Here is a 27,758-nt window from a genome sequence, read left to right as displayed (position 1 = left end):
CCAGGATATTCATTTTGTAAATAAAATACAGCTTGCTTTTTTCATTTTCCGTGTTCTGCTTTCTTGTCTCTCTTTTCCTAGTTAATCATCTGGTATAGTGGAGATAGCAACAAAGAAAATCCCATCTGTTGCAACTAATTGCTTCATTTTTATTTGGTGTCCCAACATTTTAATTAGGTATTGGAACTGAAATCTATCCCCTCTCTTATTGCAAAAATAGAGAGGAAAAAAAAAATATTTCACGATCCTGGACAATGATGGAGAACAAAAATATATGAGGAAAAAGAGTAGCTTGAATTTGATTAGAGATTTCCTTTCACTGTAAAAACTGCAGGCAGCATGTATTTCTGTGCCTTTCCTACAGACAAGTTGGTAGGGATGTGTGTGACATCTATATTATTACATACATCATGCATGAGACTGTATATATAGTAATAAACGTGCATTATGAAACATGTTTTAAATCATTAATAACAATAATATAAATTATTAATAACCTTCCTGACCTAATGTTCATTTATTATTACCTGTCAGTCTCCAGTGTCTTCCATCCAATGCAAGTAGTACATAAACGATGTCCTCACAAGTGCTTGCTTGCCACAGCAGATTTTCATGACCCTTTGGGGAGAAGGCTTGAGATATGACCCCAATTTAGTGTGTCTGGAAGAAGTGCAGTGACTTGTATGATATCACACAGCAAGGTGGAGCAGATTTGGGAATAAAACTAAGGAATTCTGACTCCTAACCCTATGCTTTAATTCACATATTCATCTTTCTTCCCTGCCGCTTGTTCTTAAATACTCGTATACACTTCTTCCTTTCTAGCTATTATTTTAAAAATCCAATTGAATATATTGCTCTCGCTATCTTCATTTCATAATTCTACAGCTCCCCTTTCTGGCCAAGGATTGAATAAGGCCAAACCAAACAGAGTTTGCTCTTTCTCTGAACAAACACTTTACTAAATTTGGTGAACAGATCACAAGGCGATGTTTCCCTGGGTAAACTACATAATCCTGCCTAAAATACATAAAATTAATTAACCATAATCAAGAGCAGTTACATGGTGGCTGTTAGTACAATGTTATCTCGACAGCTGCTGAACATTTGATGATCACTGAAATGTGCCCTAAAAATTAGGCTGTGTTACAAGTTTAATAAAGCTACCCTTGCCATTCAATATGTGCGTAATGCACGCTGAGAAAACAAGTCAGAAAGAATAACCTAATGCTATTACATGCACAGAAAATGGGTCTTTTTTTTCATTGCAATCAGTTCAGATAGATTTCTCTGCACTAAAAAAAAAAAAACAAAACTACATTCCAATAACATTAAGTGAAATGTAGGATCACATCACCAATTCCAATGGGAGCAGCTCCTCTCAGCACTGCTGAATTTGGTCTTGTGTATCTAAATCATGAGGAGCTAGGGGAAGAAGTATAAAAATACACAACTTTCAGGTAGGACAGTCTACTGCAATCTGACCTTCCGTGCTATTTAAAGGTAATAATAAATCAACAAGTTTCACAAAATAAATAGCATCATAAATGTTTTGGAAAGTTGTATAACTTGAGATGTCCGCAGTCCAGAAGTCCTAAAGCTAAACTGTCATGTCTGGCACATTTTGTGTAACTTAGAAGTTAAGCTGCAAAATAACAGGACTTTAAATTGCTGATCTCTCTGAACCCTCTGTAAGCCATTTTCCTTCATTCAGAATATATTTAGCAATGAGGATTTAAGAAAATTGAAATGTCTGAGGCAAATTCATCCCTCAAGTAACTTTTCTGGTCCTGAATGACTGGGTTGCCTCCCGTCTAAGACTGCTCCGAGACACCAAGACAAGTTGTATTATATCAGCTGAAGGTCCAGAAAGCCAACAGAATATCTCCTGGATAGAGGTGCCTCAGGCATTTACATCTGTCCTGCTCTTAGGAACTCCCCTGGAGTACTCCTCAGGTCCTAATGAAGTCCCTCAAGCAAACAGTCTATGCTACACTGTTTTCCATGAAGGGTACATTTTAATGTCTTAATCAGTTGTCTTAAAATGCTTATTCTTTTAGTCTAGAGCCCACACAGTGTTAGGGGAGAGGACTCACACACAGCCACGCGCTCCTGAGATCTGTTTCCAATTCTGTGACTGATTTGTGCTACGATGTGCGGCAAGTGAAGTCATTTTCCAGCAGTGTTAAATATTGCATCTCCTGAGGAGATAAAGAGGAGCTGTGCTCCAGACCTTTGAAAGCAGTACCTATACCGTTAGATGCGTCTCTCTCTTCATTTTTTCTAAACTAGGGCTATTAATACTGCACTGGCAAAGGAGGCTGTGGGGCGTAATGAGTGCATTACCTTTAAGGCACGTTAAGATCATCATAGGAACAAACCAGCGTGATTTATTGCAGTGATGGAATAGATGCATTTTTGCAACATGCTAAATTTAGCTGCTGACATAAGCTTCAGAGGTGGAGTCTGTGGATATGGTGCTGTTTCCGTATAAAGGCTATGAAATAGATTGTTTGGAGCAATTGTGCATCGTTGTAGAGAGTAAGATATGTGGGGCAGACTAGTGAAATATACTGAATAAATTCTGAACCCTTTCTGCAAAATTAAATTATCAGGCATGGTACTGATGGTAAATTGCAAGCGCTAGCTTTGTTCGTAGTTCCTTGTATCTGGAAGAATTTAGTAATAGGATATTTTTCTTTACAAAAATTAGAATATGTGACATATTTTGGCATGTTGTTATGCTAACATCACTCTGGCTTGAATTTAAGTGCTGTTTGTTAGACTAATTTTATTTCGCGGAAATGATGAAGGTTGCTGTTTAGGCTGGAGCTAAAAGGCATTAAAAAAAAAATCCTACCCGTTCTTTCTCTGTTGTTGAAGGCTTCATCCTGAGATTTATGTCGTTTCTTCATCACCTTATATGGTGATCTATTGAGATCTAAACTGCTCATTAATCCAGGTGAGAATCTGAGTGATCTTTGGAGCATTTCCATCCAAGCATGTAAGAAAGCACTAGTGAAAAGTCAACAGGTATCATTTCCTTCTGAGTCAGTCCAGAGTGACTCTTCAGATGATGTATCAAGAAAGTGATGCTGTTGGAAGAGCCTTCAGTAAAACTGTAAAAGCCAGAGCCAATTATTCATGTGGCAGTTTTTGAAATGATTGTTTCAATCAGATTTCATGGGACAAATTTCACTGTGTGTCCTGCGTACTTGAAATACCACTGTTTTTAGCTGGATGGAAATATCTTACTTTATCGCTATTCTAAGCTGTTGGGTAGCGCTGGGTACGTCTTCAGACTTGGCTAAAACATTGGCTGGTACCTAAAATATCATTTTAAACTTGCCCACTGTTTTGAGGGAGAAGGAGCTACACATATGCAAGATTCTATTATTTTTGATTTATGAGTACAGTACAGTTTTATATGTTTGCATTAATAACTTTTACAAAGTTTTAACCCATATGCACAGCTTTAAAACTAACAAATTAATGGCAGTGGGACTGGCAGTCAAGACACTCCTCTATCACTGACTCATTGTGTGACCTTCAGCAAGTCACGTATCCGTGTAGAAAATATGAATCACAATTTTTAATCCACTAAACTAAAGATTACCTGCAATTCTGCTGAGAGGCTGGCAAACTGCTTTTGTTTTCATTTTTTCTTTTTAAAGAGATTATTTGAGGGGTGAGGCTAGAGAGTAAGTGTGCTAGGCCGACTTTCAGAAGGAAGAAAGTAATTTCTCCGTAATCGGTGTTTGAGGGCAGTTCACGGCAGGGATGCAGACCTGTAACTCTAATCTTTGGGTGTATTGGTTTTTACCAAGGTGTTGCTAGGTACACAAGGGAGACTTTCTGGCTTGCTGAAGCAGTAGTTAAATGTGTTAAGGTTTAGCAAATGTTAAATAACATTTGTCTGTTTAATTTGGAGTTACTGTGGCATCTGGTGTTTCCATTAGCTGTATTCCAGTTAGACCAGCAAAACCATGGCAAATATATCTCCGAGAGGCTTTCTGCATGTTTTAACACTCGTCTATCACTTAACATGGGATAGTTTACAGTCTTGTAGAAGTTTCATGGGGGGAAGGGGTGTTCTTATCTCAACTCATCACTACAGACATATTTCTCCAAGCGCTGAATGATTATAAAGGGAGTTATGGGTGTGTCCTGAAAAATTAGGCCTCTTAACCGTCTAATGACATGGAAACAAACTGGCAAATATTAGCCAAAATATGCAAGGAGGCCAAACTAGCCTTTGCATTTGGCCATGTATGGCAAATACTGAGCGATATGGGTATGTTTGAGCATCATTTGTCTGTGCTTGATGTTCCCTGGAGGAAGAGAAACACACGGTCTCTGGAAGTTATATTCTCCTAGGTACCCTGAGATATTTGCTGCACAGGTACTAAGCTTCTTACTGTTTACTGTATACTATATTATTCTGTCAGTCTCTTTCATTGAGAAGCGGAGATAAAGAAAGTCTTTACAACCACATAAGCCAGCATCCCCCCAAAGCAGCTTTACTGTTAAGGCAGCAGGGCAAATCTTCAAGTCAGCTACCGCCCGGTACTTCGCTCATTGAGGTGTGACTTGTAATAGAGGCTTAGGTTCTCATTTTGTCACTTGTTTTGCTGGCAGCATTGTTTTCCACACTGCCAGTAGGACCCAGCAGATTGGCAGGACAAAATGAGGTAACTTTGTTCAAGTATCATTTTTATTGCGGAAGCGCTGGGTCTTTTCACTGTCGTGTTTTCAGCGGGAGAGAGGACGGTGGCTGGGCGCTGCTGGGCTGCAAGGACGCCAGCATCCTCCCTTCGGGGGCTCGGCCAGTCTGCGCTCTTTGCCCTTCGCTCATTGCATCAGCGTTTGCAATTTACCCTTCTGTCACAACAGCCCTACCCTTTACCCAAGCACCTTCCCACTCTCCAGCTGCTTGTGCCTTAAACATCCAAAGCACAGGAAAAGGAGGATGGCCGCAGCAAGGAGCAGCGCCTGAGAAAGATAAACCAGAGAGTTGGGCAGGGACAGAGCAGGGCAGAGGGTCGGGCGAGACATGGGCAAACCTGTGAGGAAAGAGGCCAAGCCAGGCTGGGGAAGCAGCGGGGACCGGCCGCAGGGTGCTGAACGGGCAAGGGGTCGGGTCTGAGGGGGAAACCCCGCTCTGGCGCGCCGCCGGTGCCCTGTGGGACTGAGGTGGAGGCTCCAGCTCGGCTCCCCTCAGGAAGGAGCTAGCGGCGACAGGCGCGCGCACCCAACTGCCACCGCCGCTGAGGGGCAACTGCCGGGAGCGCGCGCCCCGCGGCTTATATAGGCGCGCCGCCCCCGCCCCCGCCCCCTCCCGCTCTCGCGCCGCCGCAGGGTTGGGCGGGTGAGGAAGAGAGGGAAAGAAGGCGCGAGGCAGCGAGCGCCGCGCCGCTATTGGCTAGGCCGGCTGCCACTCACCGCGGCCCTTCCCCGCCCACCCCCTCGCCCGAGCGAGGAGGCGGTGCCCCCGGCGAGGGGGCGGGGCTTCGGCCGGCGCTGCCGCTCCCGCTCCCGCTGCACGGCGGTCAGTCAGTCAGTCAGTCAGTCAGTCGGGCGGCGGCGGACGGCGGCGGCGGCTCCGCCGGGCTGAGGAGCGGACGCGGGGAGGCGGCTCGGGATCGCGGTGCGCGGCGGTGGCGGGGCCGAGGGGAGGGAGGGAAGGAACATCGGGGAGCGGCGCGGCGCGGCGGGGGCGGGCTGGCGTCCTGCGGCGGCGGGAGGGCTGAGGGCGGCGGCGGCGGCGGCGGGGGCAGCGGCCGGGCGGGCGGGCGGGCGCTGGGAGCGGCCGGCGCTCGGGCGGGCTCTGCCCGGGTGGGGCCGGCCCTGGCGGCGGCGGCGGCGGCGGGCTGTCAGCGGCCGGGCCTGAGGGGGAGGACGCGCCCTGTCGGCTCCGGCCGTTGGGCGCCTCGCTCCGGGCGGGCTTCTCCTTCCTCCCCCCTCCACCCCCGCGCCTTGGCGGGGGGCGATGAAGCGGCTCCGCCGGGCCGGGGGTGCCGCGGCCGCGGGAGGAGGCAGCAGGTTGCTGGTCGGCCGCGCGGGCGGCGGAGCAGGCGCGTTGCGGGGCGCGGCGCCCGGCTGCAGACCGGGGGGGCCCTTTTGTTCCGCCCGGCTTCGGCGGTGCAGCGCGGGCGTGTGTCACCCTGTGCGCTGCCGCTTCCGCGGTGCCGTGCTGCCATGGGGGGGGGGGGGAAGAGAGAGAGGACAAAAGATGACTCGAGGGTTTTTTTTTTCCCCCCCTCCTTCCTTTTTTTTTTTTTCCTTTCCCCCTCTCTCTTTACACTCATCATGTTGACCTGGCAGATGTCATGCCGTTATTAATGGCTCTTCGCAGTCCACTTGGAAGATATACAAAGTCCTGAATTGCATGACATGTTCCTAGGCTTTGTTTTTTTTCTGTTAAAAAAAAAAAAAACACTTTGTTTTAATAGCAGCGTGTTAAAGGTCAGAATTTAAAGGTTGCTGCTTGTTTTACTTTGTAAAAATCGTCTTCTTCTTAGGTCTTGATATACAGAAATACTTCCAGCCTGCAAGCACATAAACATTCAGCTGTAGTATCTCAATCTAGACAATGTGATGCTGTGACTGTGCATGAGACACAGATTTAAAAAAAAAAGGAGGCGAGACTGAAAACTGACTGGAAACAAAAGTAAAACTGATTGACAGCAGTTTTATTGTTAAAGATAAGTGATATGCATTAGTGTGTTTTTTTAATATAATAGCTGTAGTTCCAATACTGTAAATGTTTGTTTGAGTGCATCTATTCAGCCTATTCAAGCAGATGTGCGTGTGGATTAGTGTAAGCAAGGCCAAGGATGTTAGCAAAATAAGGGAGTGACATTTTGAATATCCTGGCCTGTAGCTTATTTTTCAGTTTGTTAGTACCAGTTCTTGTTTAATTTTAGGTCAGGTTATATCTGAATTACTTGACGCTATCCTCTGTCTTCATGTGCCTTTATGTGCACATGCAGGAGAGAAGCTCTGTGTCTATTGAAAGTGTGGGAAAATGGTGTGAACTGGCACAGTCCATCTTTTAAGAAGTGTGCTCATATGTGCTGAACGCGTGATGGCTGGAGAAAACAGACGGTATCTTGTGTGTGGGGTGGGAGAGGATATATTTGATTTTCTTTTGAATAGCAAGCACTGAATCTTCTTTTTTATACAACAGAAGAAACATTTCTCATGTGCTCACTGAGACATTTTATTGCAGCTAATATTCATGTTTGCTAAAACTGTGTACACAATGGTAGAAGTTCAAATACTGTTGTGATAAAGCCAACGCACGCTTGTTGTGTATATTTTTTAGTATTTTCAGTAGCCATGGTAAGAGCTGACACACTCCAGTATATGTGAGGGAGCATGTGTTTTGTATTTGCTTTAATACAGCACTTCATGATGGTAAATTTTTAATGGTCATTTGTAGCCTTTTACACAGATTGCTTTAATCAGCATTTGTGTGTCTCTTTTATGTTCTCTGTTGGCATTACTCTGTCTTCTAGTGAGCTGCCTTTTCAAACATCATTGGATTTTTCAAGTTAAATCTTCATGCTTATTGCATCTGTCACTTCTGGGATTCACTCCAAGGCAAAAGGCAGAGATTCAGTGTGTGTAATGGCAGTGAAATGGAATGCACAGAAGGATAAAATATCAGCTTTCTTTAGTGATATAGCAAAGGAGTACGAGAGATCTATACTCAGCAACTGTGTGTTACGTGCATCATGTTAAAGTTTTAATACTAAGAGGTTAATGACTGCTTCATAAAATGGCTCATTAAAGCACAATATTGCATTTTGATTGTAAGAGCATTTATGTTATTGTTTTTAATTTGATTATTGATTCCAAGAAATATAATTAACTTGGGTGCCAGCTTCCTATTCGAAGACATGAGCAAAACACTTCCTGGCCTGAGTTTTCAACTTGGTGAGGTCATCAGTGCACCACTCCCAGGGCTAGGAATGTCCTTTTATGCAAGCTCACAGGCACATTTTCTCTTGACTTTTAAAGTAGGGTTTTATTTGTTTAGATTTTGTTTTATTGAGGCTTTTACGATAATCTCAGTCCCCCTCTAAGGATATGTTGGAACAGAAACTCACCGAGGATTTGAAGTGCCCCAGTTTAAGCATTTACAGGGCATAAGAACAAGAATTAAATGTCTGTGCTCTCTTCTAGTTCCTTCTCTATAGCCTCCCCCACACAGTATTTTTGGTCCGGTTATATTCTGTTTTTTAAGTGTGAAGTTAGTCTGATCTGAAGCTGCTTACAACTTCAGTTTATAGTGGCATGGGTTACGTAGCCATATCTGAAAAATGAGAATGTCAGTGGCTTTAGGCTAGTAGGGCATGAATGGATATTTTTGTCATGATGCGCACAAAGGAAGGTGATGGTGGCATTACTGGGATGAATGCCATGTCAAAACTAAGGCAAAAAGAGATTTAGATTAACTGAGGAGACCCGAGAAAGCTAGCAATGACAAGTGGTTATTCTGGATGTGTTGAATATGTTGAGGTAGTTAGGAATCAATTATTGGGCCCCTTCTTTTTGTTTACTGATAGGATTGTTTTGTTCTAGTTCTGCCATGTGAGTGATTGCACTAAAAATGGATTATTTGTCTCTTTTTGAGGCTGTAATCATTCAGTACATGACTTTATATATGTTAAAAGATGATAGCGTGGGGCACGTAAAGTATCAGGTGACACCAGAATTATCCAGCTTTTGGACATAGCAGTGACCAGCCAAAGTGGTCCCAGCAGCAGGTTTTGGCTTTGTTCTGGAGGACCTTCTGATGCCCAGAGTCTCTCACCGATGATCTGTAGAGGAGCAAATCAACTGCAGTGGCTCGTAATGGAATATACCAAGACAGTGATTCACCGCATCGAAGTAAGCGAGCAAATGCCATCCTGTAATATTTTCCGATCTCTACATTGAAGGTCGCTCCTCAATAATAATCAGAAATTAGAAATGCCGTAGAAGTCTTCCTGTTTATGGCATCATTACTTTCTTTCTATTGTAAATTAATTTTTTATGTGCGTATATATGTTTTTGCAAGGAATATAAATATGATTGAAACTAATGGCCGGATATGAAGTGAGGTAGTGATATGGCATAAAATAACGGTGGCTGTTTGGACCCTGTTGCATGCTTGTTCAAACAGAAAATTTTACTTTACACCTCTCCCATAGCACTCTTCAGACTCGAAATTTTTTTTACTCTGAAAATTCAGTCTTTTCAAGAATGCTAATAAGACAGCTGTAATCTCTTTACAGCAGTCTTTTTTTTGTAAAAAAGTCACAAAGTGCTCCTGAAATGGGAGCTGCTTTTGTGATGGAATACTGTAAACGCTTTAAAATCATGCTGTGTAGGTCAGGTGCTAGCAAGGAACTTGACAGGGAAATAATGAAAATTGCAACCTGTTCCTATTTCTTAAGGGGGGAAAAATCCCAGTTGCTGTTCAGGAGGCTATCAGCCTGCTGGGGCTCTCATAGCCACTGCTAGAGAAGGTCTCCTCGATTTAAAAGTGACCAAATAAAACATGGCCTCCTCGACCTTTTTTTTGTTCTCTTTGCTATATGCTCAAATAGGCCTAAAAATTTAAACTATAACTGTACTTACACCCTTTATCCTTACAGGTTCTCTAAGATTTTTTTGGCTGCCATTTGATGTTTTGCAGAATGCAAGTGTGGGGAGCCCTTCTGCCTGTGCTGGGAGGAAGTGGTTGCTGAGTTCTTAATACTGTTTTTTTTAATCCAAATTGTTGCTTGGTTGTCGCAGTTAGAGATTAAAGGCAAGGAAAAAAGTGAGCAATAACTAGCAAGTTCTTCTCTGTTGTTGTCATACTCTTGTCTGTCAGGAGGTCACTTGCTTCTCCAGACATCTTCAGAATCTTATAGGACAGGCAGGACCTGAATTTGTAATACTAAAAGCAAAGAGATTGTGGGTGTTTTTTATTAATAAAAAAAAAAAAAAAAAAAGAGGAAGCAAGCAGGGGAGAAACACTTTCTGGTTGCCTTTGTACATAACAAGCATCAAGAAAGTGCACAAGAATTAGTTTAGATTATGTGGGATTTGGACTGGAATTTTTGGTAATTTCAAAAAGAGGGTAAAATCGTTAATGAGTTAGATGCCAAGGTGGAATCACCTGCATTGGAGAAAGGGAGGAAACATTGCTTCGCTTCTTCAACATTATTACTTTCTCTTATCGAAATGTTGTTATACCTTGAATGATATATATGCTTTTTGCTATGAGTACATACTCTTTTGAAGTCTAGCTCTGAGTGGTAGAGGCTAAATGTGGTCAGATCAGTTGCAGTGGTTCTGTTTGACGTTGAGCTGGGCCTCTCAATCCATCATAATTAGTTTTTCTTGTTTTCCTTTTAATAATTTAATTTGAAAAAGCAATGGAAATAAAATTAAAATAATGGTGGGATCTGACTTAAACTCATTAAAATTCAGTCTGATGTGATCAAGTGCACGAAGATAAGCTAGCAGCTTTCATCTGGAATATTGTTGATTTGTGTCTAAATGTTCCCTTTAAGAAGGGTCATGGGTTTCCTGTGGCTTGCCAAAACCAGGCGCAAGTCCTCTCTAAATATTGGCTGTCTATAGTGTCTATTTTTGAATAGTTAATCTATGTACAGTTCCTTTTGGCTGAATATTAAAGCAACCACTTCTGAATTGTTATCAAATATGCCTGATCAGAATTTCTTAAAAGTTGGGGGGGGGGAGGGGGGGGACCCAAACCAAACCAAACCTTGTTTACATCAATGTATGAACCTAGGGAATACATTTCATCTGCAATTACTACTATGAGTAATCTCTGGAAATTAGATTTCAGATCACTTTGGTCAGAGTACTTTGAAATGTGGGAACTTATCTCCCCTCCCCCTTCATCCCCCTAGTTCTGCATATAGTTGCCATAGTTACTGTATTCGTGAGTCCTTGAAAATCCGTTGTTTATCTCACATAAATATATAAAAGTGCTGTATTGAAGCATCACATTTTGAAGGATTCTCTTGCCATGCAAATCTGATAAGGCACTTGACACCCTATGGTACTGCAACTTTGGATATTGGACATGTGTCAGACACAATCAGACAAACTAATAGTGGGTGTAATTAGCCCCACTAGAGATTCGCAGACAGTAACAGATTCAAACCATGGCAAGTACTCTGCCCCTTGGGTGTTGAGGCAAACTGGCAGTTCTGGGCGGATGATCACTTGATATGAAAGATAGTCATCAGCAAGAATCAACGGTAAGGCGGTAAGGTCCCCAGCTTAATGCTAGCATTACCTTTTGAAACGGCTTACTTTTTTTTCCCCCCCCCCCCTCACTTTACCTAAAAACCTCAACATGTGTTAGTTCATACTGGGATCTTAAATGCTTGACTGATTGAGGGTATATGCTTGGCATTTAGTTGGCTTTTTTCATCATATTATCTCCAATTACTGTTACAAGTGTTTCTTGCAGTTACCTGGGTGAAACGGATCAATACCCTTGCTTCCAAACTGGCAATGTGAGGTTAAGTAATTTGCTCAAGGTCCTTCAGATACTAGCTGGAAATACTAAGCATACTCCCCATTTTACAGACGGTTTATATATTTGCACACATTATCATGGGATGGAGGTGGGGGGGGGGGGGAGGAAGAAAGTGCCATTTAGCTTTTCAACTGTTAATTTCCAGAGTATAATATAAGTAAAGAGCACTGCAGTATGCTGGAGGTTGGAGTGATAGGCACAAAGCTGTCTTGATTAGGTGGATTAGTTGAGTTTTTGGAGTTTGCAGTGATTTTTTTTTTTTTTAACTAAAGTTTATTTTAATTTTTGGATCTGCTGAGATTGCTTTGCAAGGTGGGAAAAGGTCTTAAGCCAGCTTAGATGAACACTAGTTGCCAGAGGTACTTCAGCAATATATACTTCTGCTTTAGTACAGCACGAAGTGTAGACGTCCTTGCACAAAACAGCTCTAACTGAATGTGGTGCTCTTTAGCATCTTTTTCCTGGCCACTGCTACTTTTTGGAGCAATCTATTAAAATTCTGCCTGGTGTTTTAAGATGTTTTCTTTGAAAGGTAGGTTGCCCTAATTTGGCTTCCTATTTCACCATGCTTTAGATGCGTGTGTGTAATCTCTGTACTCTTCACATCGCTCCCTAATGTTCCTTTGGGGGTAAAGGTTATCTTTTTTTGTTCTTTTTATGTAGTACTTACCACATTGATCTTCTGGTCTGCTAGGGGAATGCTTAAGCGTTATGATAAATCACATAGAAGCCAGCTGGGGCTTGTCTCAGTGTAATACTGCCTCTTGTTTCACTTGGTCTCATCCAGTAGCCCTGTAAATGCCACAGGAACTCTCTCAAAGGGTTGAGAGTTTAGGTTGTATGCGTAGTAGTGTGACTGTCAAGCGAACAGGTAAGTAAAGCTTAAAGGTCATCAAGTACAGGCTGTAATTCTTCATTCCCCTTACAGAAAACAAGTTCCCCAACTGAAAGTCCCCCATTGAGAACAGCCAGGTGCAGGCACCCTCCCCAAGAAATCAGTCTTTGCCCAGAGCATGTCAGAGTGTGATTCTCCCTGCCAGGTAAGGAGAGCGAGGCAGTGGGAGTGCTGAGAGCTCTTGAGGACAGTTTGATGCTCTGCATGTCTTTGGCACAGAGAGCCTGTGGGTGTAGGAAGGTTCTTCTGTTTCTTGCTTCTGCAATCTTTCTTTATAGGGTACCAGTAATGTTTATAAAAGCTGCTTATTGAGCAGTCCTACCTAAATACACTTTCGTAAGTTAAATTTTTTCCTGCCCACCTAGAGCGGTGATAAACGGGCTTTGTGTTACACTGATGCTTTGATACCAGCTTGCATAGGTAGGTGTCCTCTCTGATACAGTGAGTGATGGCTGGAGCGTGCGGGTGGGGCTTTGTGCCTAAGCACAGGACAGCAACTTTGGCCTGAAAAGGATCAGCGATAAAGAACATCTGTAAGACAGAGGAAATGTGTTTGAACTTGGAACCTTTGTTAAAACAGATGTTTGAGGGACTGTAATTGGTACCACAAGATACGGATTTAAAATCAAGTTAGCAGATTGAAATATCTGGATTTCAGTTTTAGCCTCCTCCTTCCCTCCCTCCCCCAACCCTGATTTCAAATTGCACGTTATGGAAACAGGACAGAATGACAATGGTACTCTTTGAATTATAGGCTGTTTGGCCAGAAGAGCTGGCAGGAGAGTAAATGGAAATCTGGAGAAATATGTGCCAGTTCCAACTGTGAGAATTGAGATTCATTTTGCAGCTTATTTGTTCAGCATTAAAATCTGAAATTGCTTAGTCATGTGCTTACTCAGTGTTTGCATTGTCCAATTTGAACCTCCTGCATGTCTTCTATGTCAAAGATATTGTCTTGTCTTTGACCGTTAATCATTGTTCCTTTTATTTTGAGAACAGCAAAAGTAGTTCCACATGTGAGTGCCTCACCTGTTGGATGGGAATTAGCTTGAGAAGCGAAAGTCACTAAATTGGTCTCTAATTTCCTTAGCATTTGGATGAAAATATTTCTCAGAATACAGTAACCAAGTCCATTACTGCTTTTTGGAATATAGAATGTCTCAATTTAAAATCACACTGTTTGGTATTGTGATGGACCACGTTGATGAACGCTCCAGTCTGGCTGTGACATTCAGGTCCCTGGGTAGTCGTATTTGCCATTATTGGGCTGGAATCAAATTTTAGACAACACGACGACTGTGTCTTGTTGTGGTGTTAGTCCAACAGGCATTGCTGTTATCACTTGGCCTTCTTGCTCCTTTCTGATCATATTCCTCAAGGCAGTGCTGTTTTTATAATGGGTTCCCTGAAGGTTTGGATATTTTGCTCCATCGGTGCTGGATGTATGCTTCCATCTAGCAGACCAGCAGACTCTGGTCTGTGGTCAGCCAGGGCCATCTGGAGAGTTCTGCATCCTCGCTTGGTCAGTCTGACTCACACTTGGCTGGTCTACTTGTGAGCCTTGGTTGTGCTGATCTGTTGTTTCTGCTTTATTTCTAAGTTATGAGGAATTTGTGTCCCGGCTAACTTAATGTTTATAATGGAGGGCTTTCTCCAGGTCTTGGTATCATGACGGTTCTCAGACAGCAGTGTTGCAGTGCACTGGAAGAACTGTTACCTGTGACCTTTTTTATCTGTGAGATGGTCTTTGTCCTTAAAACATCTGCAATGTTTATAGTTTCTTCCTGTGGGTACCAATGCACGTTGTAATTTAGGAAGAGCAGAAAACTGTTTATCAAATCCTTTTGAGATGTCTCCTTTTGTTAAATCTCCTTGTCTTATTTTAGGGAATGACCCAAGTGACTGTAAGCAACTAGAAGCATTGTAATGTTTCCAATAATGTCTTAAAGCCAATGGAATTTAACAGGAAATGTGTTTATCTTAGAAAATACCGTGTTAATCAAATTACCTTCATGTCTGCACCTCCATTTGTCTTTTGCAGAATAAGAAACTCTGAACATGTTATTCTGTCTGGGCTTTCATGTTAGACTCAGCTCCCAGCACCTGGGTTCTGTGTCTATTTGGCTGCTAGCTGAAGTTTATCGTAGAAGAGGACAGACTGTATCCTGTATTGGCAGCTAAGTTTCAGGTCTAGAGGTTGCTGGTGAGCTATTTTGTCACATATATAGCAAGACTTACGTTTCCTGTTTATTTCGTTTGGGTACGTTTGATGGCTGTGAGCTGCAGGAGAAAATAAAGTCCTTTTCTAACCTGATAGAGTCCTACCAGGAGAAACAGTGCTTATGCTTTAGCTAATTAGCTGGAAAAGGTGGGACCTGGTGGACTCCGACTGGATTATAAGACCAGTGATTTGATGAGAAATTAGTGAGGCTGTGGTGGGGAAGAGCTCTTTCTCCCTTCATGACTACCATCCTTAGCTGGTACTATGCTTTCTCCCAAAATTCATTTCCCAGGTTAAACAAATATAGCACGTAATGTGTCTCTTAAGAATACATGCTGGAAGAAGCATGTGTGTAACCTTTTAAGAGAGTAGAAGAATTCAGCAAATTAGAGTAGCGGCTTTGAACAGATTGATACTTCCTTGTTAGCTTTGTCGCGCTGATAAGAGAACTAGGTCAGCTCTACAGAAAAAGCATTTTATCTGCATACTTCTCTTAACTGGAGTCCTGGAGTTTGATTGTTGTAACAGACTTGCTGGTTTGCAGTTCTGCACAGGGGGTTGTGCTCTCTGTCTCATGTTTTCCTCAGGGTCAAAGTGTAATCTGAAGCCCTATTGCTTGTTTCCTTGTGGCATGTGTTGCTTTTACAGTAGGGGTGATGCAGTCAGTCCCCAGGGGTGTAAGTAGCATCTTCCATCACGCTGGTGTAATGTCTCTGGCTGAAGTTCATAGGGCTGTTGTTCAGCTCTGGAAGTATATTGCTCTGTCTCTTGGCAGTAGACAAGGATACAGTGTGCAGAGAAGTATCTCTGGTGTTTGTTCCAGTGGAGAAAGTGGAGGACAGTTAAGGTGCTTGCAGTGGAGCAGATGGAAGGCTAAGGTCTTCTGTGGTCGGCTGCTGGGGCAACAGTACCCTAAGGTGAGAATTTGTGTTCCCTAGCTCAGGGTTTTCCTTCGCTTATCCAATAAAGCTTGGCTGGTGCTCTCCAACTGTGTAACTCTAATCTATCTCTGGTAGCAGCAAAAGTGGAAGCTGAAATGTAGAGATGGGCTCAGGCATCTGGGATGCTTAATCCATAAGTATCCTTGTGCTCTTTTGTGCATGTATTCTGCATGTTATTTTGCCTTTACAAAGTTTTATCCTGGGTCTTATTGCTGTCATCTGTACTTTGCTCTCTCTCTTCTTGCCTTCTGATTGTTGCACTGTTTTTATTTTTACTCATCTTTTTAGTGCCATTTTCATTAAATAAGCATCATCCAGATTTCCCCGAGTGCAGCACATATCACCGCCTATGAGACTGGCTGCTTTAATGTCAACTGGAAGATGGCATTATTAGAGATGTAAAGCCAAAACAGTGTCTCTTTTGTATCCAAAAAGGATCCAAAGCACTTGTTACTAAAACTGGAAAAAAAAAACACATTAAAAACTACTTCTATCCCCTGTTTATGTGGTCTATGCTTGTATTTTCATTCATGTTATTTCCATGCAGTTCAGGCAATTTTTCTTCTATTTCAATTTCAGGAACTCTTATGCAAAGCTAGGAATCAAAAATGTAGAAAGGTTTTTATAATCACCACTACCACAATGTTGAAAACAATAGGCAAAGATCAAATAAAAAACAGTTGCTTTATAATATTGGTAGTTAAGAAATAGTTAACACTAGCAAGGTATGAGGCTTGACAAAATTGACAAAATATCTTCTTGTGCTCTCCTACCTTCTTTCTGTTGTGGATTATGGTGTGAGTTTGTAAGATACAAAGTTGTTTTGTATGTGCTTAAAGTTTCATTTTCAGGGTCCATTCGACTTTAAAAAACAAAAAACAGTCTACTAAGGAAATGCTTCTAGTTCATTACAAGGATTGTTTCCAAGGGGTGTGACACAGTTTTTTTCTATGGGGTTTGATGTTGCTACTCCCTGGCCTTTTTTGGAGGTTGGAGGTTGTTGCTGTGGCAGGGCGACAGGAGAGCACGTGTTCCTCCTCCTCAGCTGCCTCCATAGAGCCCTTTAGAGGAGGTGCTTTACGCCTCCTTTTCACCTTTTCAGATCCAGGGTTTATGTAACTACTGCAGTGTTTCTCTTTGCCAGTTACCCATCCCATTGATGTCCTCCTGATAAATTATTTTGTGTAATGATTTTTCTGTGCATTCGTTGCTATAGCTTTATGGTAGATGACACAGATTAAATGAAGCCAGACAATGTTCTGTTCTGGGTAATGATTTTCAACTACAATGTCCTTTTGTCACTGTAAATTATGGTAAATGAGCTAATGTGAGACTGTAATATATAAGCTACAAAGCAGTATGAGCAGTAAGATCCCCCAAGAAGATGAATTGCATACTCGGAAGTCTTCAAGTGAAAATATCCACTGTATCCCCATGTGCAGTTGAAAAGACTGTCAGCCACAGCATGGGAGATGTGCACTTCAAACTAGCATGCATAGGATAAACTCTTAGGAAATAATGTGCTTTTTGGTGACGTCCAGAAGACAGAAGCTTTATGGACATTTCAGATTTAGAATTCTTCATATTATAGTGACCTCAGCTTGATTGTTTCAGGGTGCAGCTCTAAAAAATAGAATCATATCAGATATTTCACAGCTTACAACCAACACCTTGCACTTTGTCCAGAATAGCAATTTTAGTCTATTTTAATTTGGGGTTGTGTTACATTTCTGAATGTGCTGTGCTCCCCAGTTGAGATATAATCAAATTCCCTGGTAGTTTGTGGTTTAGGTTCCCATCCCAAAATAGAATCTTGCCAGTGGTAGAACAGCTGGAAATTTCAGTATTAACTTCATATTTCAGCTTTTTGTCTTTAAAATGAAGTGAAATCAGATGGCAGGGTCTTGCTCAACCTAGACTTCAGTAACCAAAGACCAAAAATAATTTGTGCACAAATACGATGTATTTTGGAATTGTGACCATCTGTAGTAGTGTTCACCCTTGGTTTAAATAATTCTGAACATCTGAAAACAAAAGTTCTGTCAGTAATGGACTTAATATGGATTGATTTGAAATGGTGCACCATAGAAGGAGTACTATTACGTTTAAAAGTATAGGACTGAATCAAGGTATTCATGGTTGTTCCTTTTTCTGCCATAGGTTTCATGTGAATTAGGAGAGTGAGCTGAGATTTTTGTGATCACGTGAATTTTCCGCTTCTTCCCTGCCCAAATATTGCAAGACTTAATATCATGAGACATAGTTCATTGATTGACTTGATACTTGGAAGGAATATTAGAGAGGGAGTTGAAGTCCGCTTTCAGCCTTGTTTGCGACATACTGGTTCTCCACTTCAACAACTGCTGTCACTTACTGCATATGTAGTCTCTTTTCTCTGTCCTCGCTCGCAGAACATGTACTTGCCTCAGTTTCCTGTAGTGGTTAGCTCGCTGTTTTGGGCTTATCAAATTGTGTGTGTTTGGTACCAGTTCTCTCCGCTGTCCTCGCTATCTGTGTGGCTCTGCAGCTGGGGTCAATCACAAATGCTTGCCTCCTTGCTTGCCCCATGTGTGTTTTCTCCCTTTCCTTGCTTTGTCCTCCTTAAAATGATTAGTAAAACTTCTGCCCTTTTCTTCTAGACGAATGATTCTTCTGAGACATTTTAAGATATTAGCTATACAGTATGGTAAGGCTGTGAAACATTAGTGTGAAATATATGTGATTAAACTAAGCATAAGGCAGTGTCTCTCTGCAGGTACAGATGTGTGTTTGTGCTTGTGTGCAGTGTAGTGTGTACACAAGTAGCTTACAGAGAACATCCGGATGTTGCAAAACTAAACACTCTGAAGTTAAGAAATGCTAAAATTAAGTAATTAGGAAATACCTGGGTAATACTTAGTTGTTCCCCTTTTTGTATGCATTAGGATATATGGCTGTTGCTTCCAGTCCCACATTCTCCAGACTCTCGCTTTGCTCAGCATGCAGACAGCTAGTGCTCACCCCGAGCAGTGGCTGATGCAGCTAGAGAGAATTCTCACTGCCTGTGTTAAGCAGGAGGTGCATCGAGATGGTGGTCTTTTTAAGGCCTTAAAACCCCAAATGTTTTACCCTCAGTTTCATATGTGGTCCTGTACCTTATTTACCATATGATGTTCAAAGTGCTCTGAAGAGTGAATTACTGGATTCCTTGTGGGTTTCTCTCTGGTGCTTATCTCCATAGTGTCCAACTGCTTCACAGATGTGGCTGAGCACTGCTGTCAGAGAGAGAGTGTAATTATTATCTCTGTGCTGTGCGGAGCACTAGGTCCTCAGGTTGCAAACCCAGGTTGAAATATCTATGGCTTGATTATTGGTTTAGGATTATAAAGACTTTCTATTCTTTTTTAGAGAAAGCTTTCAGCTCTGAACACTCATCACTTTTGCAGATTAGACTCAAGAATCTCAATCCAGATGTTCAGAAAAACCTTGGACTGTGCAGTCAATGCATCAGTACTTGATAAACATCTGTACTTCTGGACTTCCCTGTATCAGCCCCTGTGACAGAGGTGTGGAAAATCCCATACTCCAGGGAAGCATTCAGCTGTTTACCAGGGAGACTGTTCCCGCTCCCTCTGTACTCCCGGCCTCATTGCTGATGAGGCAGATGTCCTCTGGTATCAGGCATCTTTAGTAATTGGTGCTAGTGGCATTGCCGATAGTATATCTTGATTTTTCTCCTTATCTGCTTCTCATTTGTTGATAGTTATCTCAGACTGTAAACTGTTTAGTTCAAAGCTGCTCTTGAAGTGTATGGTACCTCTTCAGTAAGACACTAATTTAAATGGAGTTTGAGGGGCTTACCATAAACAGATGCAACTCTTGTTATCTTGCTGAAGTTTTCCATTTAAGGAAAACCTCTAGTTCTTTCCTGTACCAAGTACTACCATTTTATAAGGAAGTATAGTTCCCTATCTAGTTGATTTAGCTCTCTTCCCTCGCCTCCCCCCTCCTTTTTTTTAAAGTAGCCTCCGGCTGATTGTGACTTAAACTAGCCTTTTATTTCAAATGTCGCTCTTTCCAGAAAGCATCGCAATCACATGGGCTGAGCAGGATTTTGCCATTAGTGGGGGGTTTTCCTGTAAGTGTTCCCTAGCAGGATGCGTTTCCTCTTGCATAAGCAGGCTGAAAACCCTGCGAAGCCGCAGAAATACATCTGTTGGATTCTTTAGACAGATAAATCCTTTATAAACAGGAAAATGGGCAAACTCCTGGTAACTCTTGTGACACATCATGATGGAAGATCAGAAAGAAATGGAATGAAAAGTAGCACTGTGCAAGCATGTCTCATGGCATTCTCAATTTCCAAGATCCCTTTAAACGCTGACACAAAGGCCAGAGTCTGAACTGTATGGCGGGCACAGTCAGTGAGAGATGAAGTGTTCAGTGTGAGGTAAAATTCAGCTGGAAGTCACTTGACATTTAGAGGGAGGGAGAAAAAAAGGATCTTTCGTACGGCCCCATACAGGACATGTTGTAAGATGCTCTCTATATCACAAAGCAGGATCCAGGAGATCAGCGTAGTCATAGATGTCAGCACTTCTATTGTAGCTGTCTTTGCAGGGTGTCTAAAGCTTCTGTTTCAATTTTGCTGAGGGCTGTAACTTTGGTAAAATTTAAACCCCTTTCAACTCTGTGTGGTGAAGTTTTACATCCTCTAAATTTGTACTTGCTAAGAAAGACGTTTCCTGTTTAGCAAGTATATGTTGATGGTTCCAGCTCCTTAGTTAAGATTTAACAGCAGAGACAACGATCTAATTAGACATCCCTTCTTAAAACTGCTATTCTAAGACCTTTTCTATGAGTAAATCTTTAGCATCTCCATAGTTAACTGTGGCCGGTGAAACAAATGAATAAAGAACACTTTGTGATGCTCTTCCCTGCCTACTAAGAAATGTACTAAGTTAAATCATTCCTGAAGGGTCCCCAGTCATTAGCCTGAATTAGCCAGGTCTTACTGTATTTTGCATATATGGTAAAGGCTGAATCAGTCTTTTCAAATGGTGAATCATTTCAGATGCAGAAGTCTCGCCTAATAATCCTGCAAGTGGAAAACCTCGCTGTTCTGCAGAACAGGGCTGCTTTCCTTCACTGCTCTCCTATCTGCAGCATGCCTCAGTTGATGATTGCAAACTGTCCCTGTTTAAGAGAACCGGTGGCAGTCAACTTCAGCTTGTAGATTGTGGAGGAGGGGATCCTTTGCACTTCAGTATTGAGAAACAAATTAGGATACTAAATGCTCTTCACATTTTAACAAGAGGCTGGGGGTAGGGAGAAGAAAACTCTTCTTTTGATGTTCAGGATCGAGCTAACCCTGTTTTGTTTTTCACCTGCTCACTTTCTGTGGTGTACTGAGAGATCCATAGTGAGTGCTCTTTATAACTACAGTCTGCATGGTTTTTTCCCTTCTCTTTGGAAAGCAGCCAGATCAAAATGGCTGTGATCCAAAGCCAAGAATCACTCCCTTTGCTATGGAAATGAGGACTTGGAGGCTGTTCACCATGTGTTCATCATAGAGAGTTCCTGCTAAGAATGATGAGCTGTAGGTGGGGGAAGAGGGCAGCAAAGGTGTGCTTGAACAAATCAGTTCTGAACAAATAAGGATATTTTTGGGGTGCATCTGACTCTTTGCATTTTTAAAAAGGCATTCATAAGGGAGGGGGGAAATTCCAACAAATGGTAGAAATAAGGGAAATAATGTAACAGAATCCCACTGTAGAGTAAAGGGTGTTTCTCTGCCATTAGATTGGAAGGGGTGCTAGAACTCCTACTATCTGATTCATGTGATAAGCTTTTTGGGTTTTGATTTTTTTTTTTTTTTGTGGGGGGGTCATATTCTGGTGCTGATCAAGTGAAGGAAAGGTATAATCATCTAAGCTATACAAATAATCCTTCTTATTTTTAACTATCATATCCACATTCCCAGCTTTAAAGCAGACAAATTGCAAAACCCCTGTGTACATGATATGTTGACATTGGGCAATTTGGTGCTTGTTAACTCAGCAAGGCAGGTTTAAGGCCTCACTTTATCTTCTTCTAAAACATCAGATTTTAATCTTGATGCACAGTGGGATGGGAATATATCCAGTTGGTGAATGCTTACGAAAACTGACTGGCCTGTGCCCAAAGCACGATAGTTTTCCCTTCTCCTGGAAGGGGCAGCTGAGTGAGTGAATTTTGCTGCAAAAGACCTGTGAGGTGTCTTTTTAAGAGGGAAAGGGCTGAACTGTTCACAGACTTCCTGTTGTACCTAGGTATTGCAATACATACGACTTTACAAGAACAGCCCTGCTCCTTCTCCTCTAGCCCTGTGATTTGGGTAATGTCCTGAAAAGGGAGGGAGCTGGTGACTAAGGCTGTGGTTCACACACACTGTTAAGGCAGCACTGCCTGCGGTCCAGGCCAGTCCTCTCTCCGTGCGTGTGGCTGCAGGTGATCAGGGAGCTTATGCGTAAGCTGGTGTGCCCTCCACGCCACGAGCTAACATGGGGCTGAGGCGGCTGGGAGGGCAAAAGGAGGAGATGGTGTTCTGGGATGGGGAGTTCACCCAGAACTGTAGCCCATGGGGACAGTGGGACTGAGCAGAATCGAAGCAGTAATTCAAAAAGTCTTGGAAGGGCAGCAGTGCCTGCTGTGGCACCTGGAAACACCTCAAAGAAGCCATATCAGAATGAAAATGTCTGACGGATCGCTGAATGAGTCTATACTATAAATTAGTAACGGGCTGTGGGACTTCCTTCCCCCCCCCCTTCTATATCTTAATCAGGCCTCAGGCAGCTTACTAGTGCAATGTGTTTCCTTTCTTTAAGGCATCTTCATTTTAGTTGAAATTCACCTTTTCTTTGTGCGCATTTCAGCGAGGCTGAGGCTTGTCTGAGGTCATGCTGTGAGTCAGTGGCAGCTTTGGGACAGGGTCTGGTGTTCCTTGACCCAGCTGTTCCCCTGCCCATCATACCCCCTTTCCCACGGGGGGACATTCGCATTCGCAGGCGCTGCTCTTGGGAGGCTGGAGAGGCTGCCGGTTCTGGCAGAACTCCACCCGGAGTTACTATGGACCATCTGCTGAAACAAAATTTCTCCCATCCCTTCTGCCCCCTCACTCTTGGATGACTTCATCTTCCCTTCCTCTCTCTGAAAACAAGACAAGAAGCTGTGTAGCACTGCTGGCAGAGTAGCTGTGATATTTTACCCCAAATATGGGTGCACTTCAAAGCTGGATGATTAAATATCTGTGCTGTTTGTCTACTGGCTTGTTTCTAATATTCCAGAGTCCTGTTGCATGAAGGGCTTCAGCCGCTCCATCGAGGTTGCTGTAGAGTTTGACATGACCTCTCATGGTTTTGCTGTGAGTTGTGAGCATAAAAAGAAGTTAGTGTTTTGGGTCTGTATTTTGTACTCTTATTTGCTAATTTGAGCTGAAGAGAAGCTACTGGTTTCTGACTTCCTCTTGCACTTTGGTGTCATTGGGTGTGTCCAGTTTGGAACAGGCTTTTTATTTTTGCTGTAGGTAAAATATTTGTCTGCAAATGCATGCAATTGCATTGACTGATTTTAAATATGGAGGAAGCGTTAGTTCATCTATAATCACGACAGTAATCGTTAACAACATGCATGAAGCTTTTTTCATCTGTGCAGTCTTAAATACCCCGATTCACAAAATTGTGCATTTAAAAATTACAGCTGTTTTTTCTTAAGTGGTATGAGTTCTTAATAAAATGGTGCTGGTGGCATGTCCGTAGTTTAAAAATGGCCAAGTTCATATGGGAAATTTAACAAGCCCTCAGAAGCAGCCTTACATACTTAGGGGGACCTGGTGCACTGTGTTAAGCTGTCGTGGCAGCCCCTGGTGAAAACGGGAGTGGGGTTGCGCTGTCTGATCTGCTGCGTCGGAAGCAGAAGTGAGGTATGCCACATCCTCTGCAGTTCCCCCGGGCAGGAAAGAGTTTACTCAGAGCTGTTCTCTACTCAGCAGTCATACAAAACTAGGAAAGTGTAGAAATGATACTCTGAGAAACATTGCAAAAAACCTGCCTATTCTGGATGACTACGGGGGGGGGGGGGGGGGGGAAGAGTTCTCTACTGCTATGTCACCAGCTTGGGTAGAGTTCAGGTCACCAGTGCCTGGAAGTCATTGCTGTCTGACAGCTGTTTGGCCTGCGAGAAAGCAGTTGGTGGCCTCTGCCCTCCATCGAGGGGGGGCAGATGTCCACAGCACAGAAATGACCCCCTAATTGGTGCATTTATTATCTGTGTCCGCAAAGAAACTAGCGTGGCTCTGGTAGCGGCAGCTCTTTGCCCCTAAGATGTGAAGGGGACACTGCTGGATAACTCGCTGCCTGGGCTGCCATGCTCTGGTTTGAAGACATTTGTAACGCTGCGATTTCACTTCGACGCTATGGTCGGTAGCCTCAGTGACCCTCCTGGCTGGAGGTGGAACGGCTGTGGAGGTGTCCAGCACCAGTTCCCGAGTGCTCTAGTTAGATGTGGTCATAGAGGGGGCTTGTGGAAAATAAATACTGTAAATATTTTTTTCATGTATATGTGGCAACCTGAGTTCTTCACGATATAGCTGTCTGTTCTGTTAATTGTGTTGTAACATTTTTCTCCTCTTCAAACATATTATGTGACTGCTTATTTGTCAGCTCTGATGAGCGCTTTACTCTAGTTATTCAGCTTTTTGTTGCTGTTTTTTTTTTTTAACCTCACAGAGTACAAAATAGAGATCTTCCTGAAACCTTTTTTGCTATGCTTTCATGCAAAGGCTTTGCATTAGATGGATGTACAACCTTTTATCACTTTCGCTTGTAGACAGGCTGTGCAGAGAGAAACATGCTCAAGCCATGTTCAAAGTCTTTTGCTTGGGAATGGCAGACTGGGGTTTCTGCAACAAGCAGCTTTGGAAAGCAGAATGGTTTTTCCCAGCCTCTGCCTGTGCTTGGGGACCTACTGGGAGGCAAGATAGGAGATGGACTCTGATTCTTTTGCTCTCCTTAGAGACTGGAGTAGAAATATTTTTCTCATCTGTAAAGGCAAGATGCTATATGGAGGCCCCTCTTTTTCCTGCAAACACAGATTGAGGGAGATCTTGTATGACGGGAAGACTCTGTCACTGCCTCGCAGAGGCGAGGGCACCCTCCAGGGTTAGCGTTCACGTGAAGTGTTGTACCCATGTCTCCTTCCAGGATTCACAGCGCTGGAATTTTCCATGCCAGTCGGTTCCTCTCTATTCTGACTCAAGCTTTCTTGAAAACTTTCTCAAGAGAAGAAGTGCTACAGACACACTAAGTTATTTGAGTCATTAGCTTGTTTCCATTACTCCTTTCTGCCTAGGAAACTAATTTTATTATTTTTCAGTGAGATTTTGGAATTAGAAGAAAGGAGTAGAAGCTAGCTAACATGTGGAACCACTTCACAGGCACACCGGATTTTGAGAACTTGCATTTTTATTTACATCTTCTGGACCCTGTCTGACTTGAAAGTAAACAAGTTCAATCTGAGACCAGATTTATCCCTGAAAATATGTGGAGGCTTGTCTAAAAACTTCTTGTAGGATAAGGAATTTCCTTTAATAAGAAAATACATTTACAATTGGGAAACTGACACTTATCAGGGAACGCTTTCTGTAAAACCCTCTTAAAGTGAAGTTCAGTTGTGCGTATTATAGGACAGTCTGAAAGCTCCTTAAAAAGGGGTCAAGAAAAGTAAAACTAGTTGAAAACTTGGCAGGTCTAAAGCAAGTCATCTGTGAGCGTAGGCGTAGTGAGTGGAACTGTATTTTTGTGGTTTTGCAAGATGGGGGATAGTGCAGGTGAGAGGGGGTTGTGTAGAGGTCCTTGACAGGTGTCTTGTAGCAGAGCATGCAGATCCCTCCATGCATAACTGACCACCTTCTTTTGAAATTCCTCTTCTCTGCAGACACAATGAGGCGAGTGGTACGACAGAGCAAATTTCGGCATGTGTTTGGACAAGCAGTGAAAAATGATCAGTGTTACGATGACATCCGCGTTTCCCGTGTTACTTGGGATAGCTCCTTTTGTGCAGTAAACCCCAAATTTGTTGCAATAATTGTAGAAGCTAGTGGTGGCGGAGCATTCCTGGTGCTGCCTTTGCACAAGGTAAGTGCTCTGAAAGTTTCTCCTTACTACGTTTTCAGCTTTCCTTTGTCATTTCAGCAATTGTTTATGAATAGCATTAAGCCTGAGAAATCTCTGCTGTGTTGCCGCTTGTGAATGACACATGCTGCTCAGTAGTGCCCTGTACAAATGCATGTAATGTCTCTGCAGTCAGTCTAATGCTTCCTGTAAATTAAGCACAGTAAATAAAAGTTGTTTGCTTGAGTAATCTAAACCTATGCTATATGGCAGAAATTTCTAAGTAGAAAGATACTCCTTATGAAGCTATTCTACTTGTGATAGCAGTGTTCAGTTTTTTCACTGTCAAGGATTTAGCTTTCTGAGCTCTGCAAGTGTCACTTAATTCAAGAATGGACCTGAACCTAGTTACTCCTTGCAGACCAGAATCAGGTGCTTCCTCCCATCTCAGATAGGGAAGCAGCCCTTAAGTTCTCTACTGTGAGATGAAACGCTGCTGTGGCTCCAATAAATAATCTTGCAGTGAGGCTGTATACATGCTGTGCTTCTTCCCCTTCTGCTTTGAATTTGTGTGTAGAATCCCAGGGATGTGCTTTGCAAAACACACGGAAAAGTTAGGTTCCTGTCCATCAGTAGCTATGAGAATGGTTGAGTGACAGATTTGGAGGGAGGCTGGCTGAAGAGATGGATGCAGAAGCTTTCATGACAGCTTCTTAAAGTTCTGTGGTGTAAAAGCATATGAATGAGCATGAGCAGTGTCTCAGACTGAAATAAATTCCTGCTACCCCCGGATATCACTTTAAAAGATTACAACCGGATCCCTGTTCTCATAGTTTTAAAAAAAAAAAAAAAAAAAAAAAAAGCATCAAACCTAGATGCTCACTTCCCTTCATAACTTTTTTTCACTTCCTTTAATGAAACTTTACAATTTGAAGACAAGTAGCTTGGTAAAATATAAGGGAAACAAGTGGCCCTACGAATGATTTGGGAGAGCAAGATATGCTCTTATTAGGATCCTCAAATATGCATGTTTGATGCTTCTAAAATTACATGTCTAGCTTCACGTACATGTTAGGTGCAAATGTAATTATTGCCATGTTTGAGATTAGTATCCTGGATATTTGACAGAACTTAGGAAAAGTATTTCTGTGTTTGACTATGGTGTTGGTTTAGAGAGGCAGTTAGCAGTTGGCTTATGTTGTGAATCACAGCAGTTATAAAGCCCTTTAGGAAAATGGTTCTTTCCAATAGACTGGTACTAGATCGGGAAGCATGTTGCGATGGAGTGTTCCAGGAGTCTCACAAAGTGTTTCCATATCCCTTTAAAAATCCCCCGCCCCTTTTTTGAAATGTTTTTCTTGATTCTCCATGAATAAGATTTAAAAAAAAAATTATATTCTTTCTCTGTAATGTTATTTTTATGTCTTTGTCACCCTCAAGCTTCTTTCTTATCTAAACACTCCGTTATGTCTTCCCTTATGTCATCAGCCCTGTCCTTTTTTTCTAGCTCCATTTGCAGATCTGCCCTATTTGTATATAGAAATAGTGACCAGAATTGAACAAGGCGTTCCAGGTGGAGAGTGCATTAGGGGAGCAGAGGGCTGGAAGGACCTTCTGGGCCAGTTCGTCTAGTGCTCTGCTGTAGCAGGCCACCACAATGTGAATTCCTTTCATAAACTGCCCTATTTTAAAACTGGCCTTTTTTCTTTACCCACTACTTCCAGTGGAAAGTTATGCCAGAACCTCACTCCTCTCGTGGCCAGAATCTTTTTCTTAATTCTGACGTAAATGTGGCTTTTCAGCTCCACTTTCTTTTGTACCAAGATTATCCTTTAATTTAAGTGACTGCTTTCCCCCTCCATGGCATTTACAAGTAGATCCTGAGGTAAGCAGCAAGTCCCCGCTTACGCCTTAGCTGTGCTAACCTGGCAAGCCAAGCTCCTAGTCTGCTCTTACGTAGCTCTCCATTTTGCTCATTTTATTAGCAGCCCTTTGCAAGAATCCTGGTTGGTGTTCATCT

General features: G+C 42.6%; 1 protein-coding gene across 4 annotated transcripts in view; it reads left to right on the top strand.

Annotated features, from left to right (window-relative positions):
- Positions 1-27,758, top strand: part of CORO1C (coronin 1C) — a 66,142-nt gene that overhangs the window by 7,364 nt on the left and 31,020 nt on the right. For 2 of the 4 annotated variants that reach the window (XM_009682988.2, XM_009682985.2), the window contains exon 2: positions 25,563-25,762. In XM_009682988.2, the coding sequence (XP_009681283.1) occupies positions 25,568-25,762 (195 nt within the window). In that variant the 5' untranslated portion in view covers positions 25,563-25,567. Of the gene's footprint in view, positions 1-5,473; positions 5,648-8,646; positions 8,899-25,562; positions 25,763-27,758 lie in introns of those variants that run through there. The other 2 variants (XM_068911655.1, XM_009682987.2) reach the window with 2 other exon arrangements.

This window comes from Struthio camelus, chromosome 17, assembly GCF_040807025.1.
Source record: "Struthio camelus isolate bStrCam1 chromosome 17, bStrCam1.hap1, whole genome shotgun sequence".
Taxonomy (NCBI): Eukaryota; Metazoa; Chordata; class Aves; order Struthioniformes; family Struthionidae; genus Struthio; species Struthio camelus.
The sequence above is the reverse complement of the archived record's forward strand: the minus strand, read 5'-3'. Positions and strand labels throughout refer to the sequence as shown.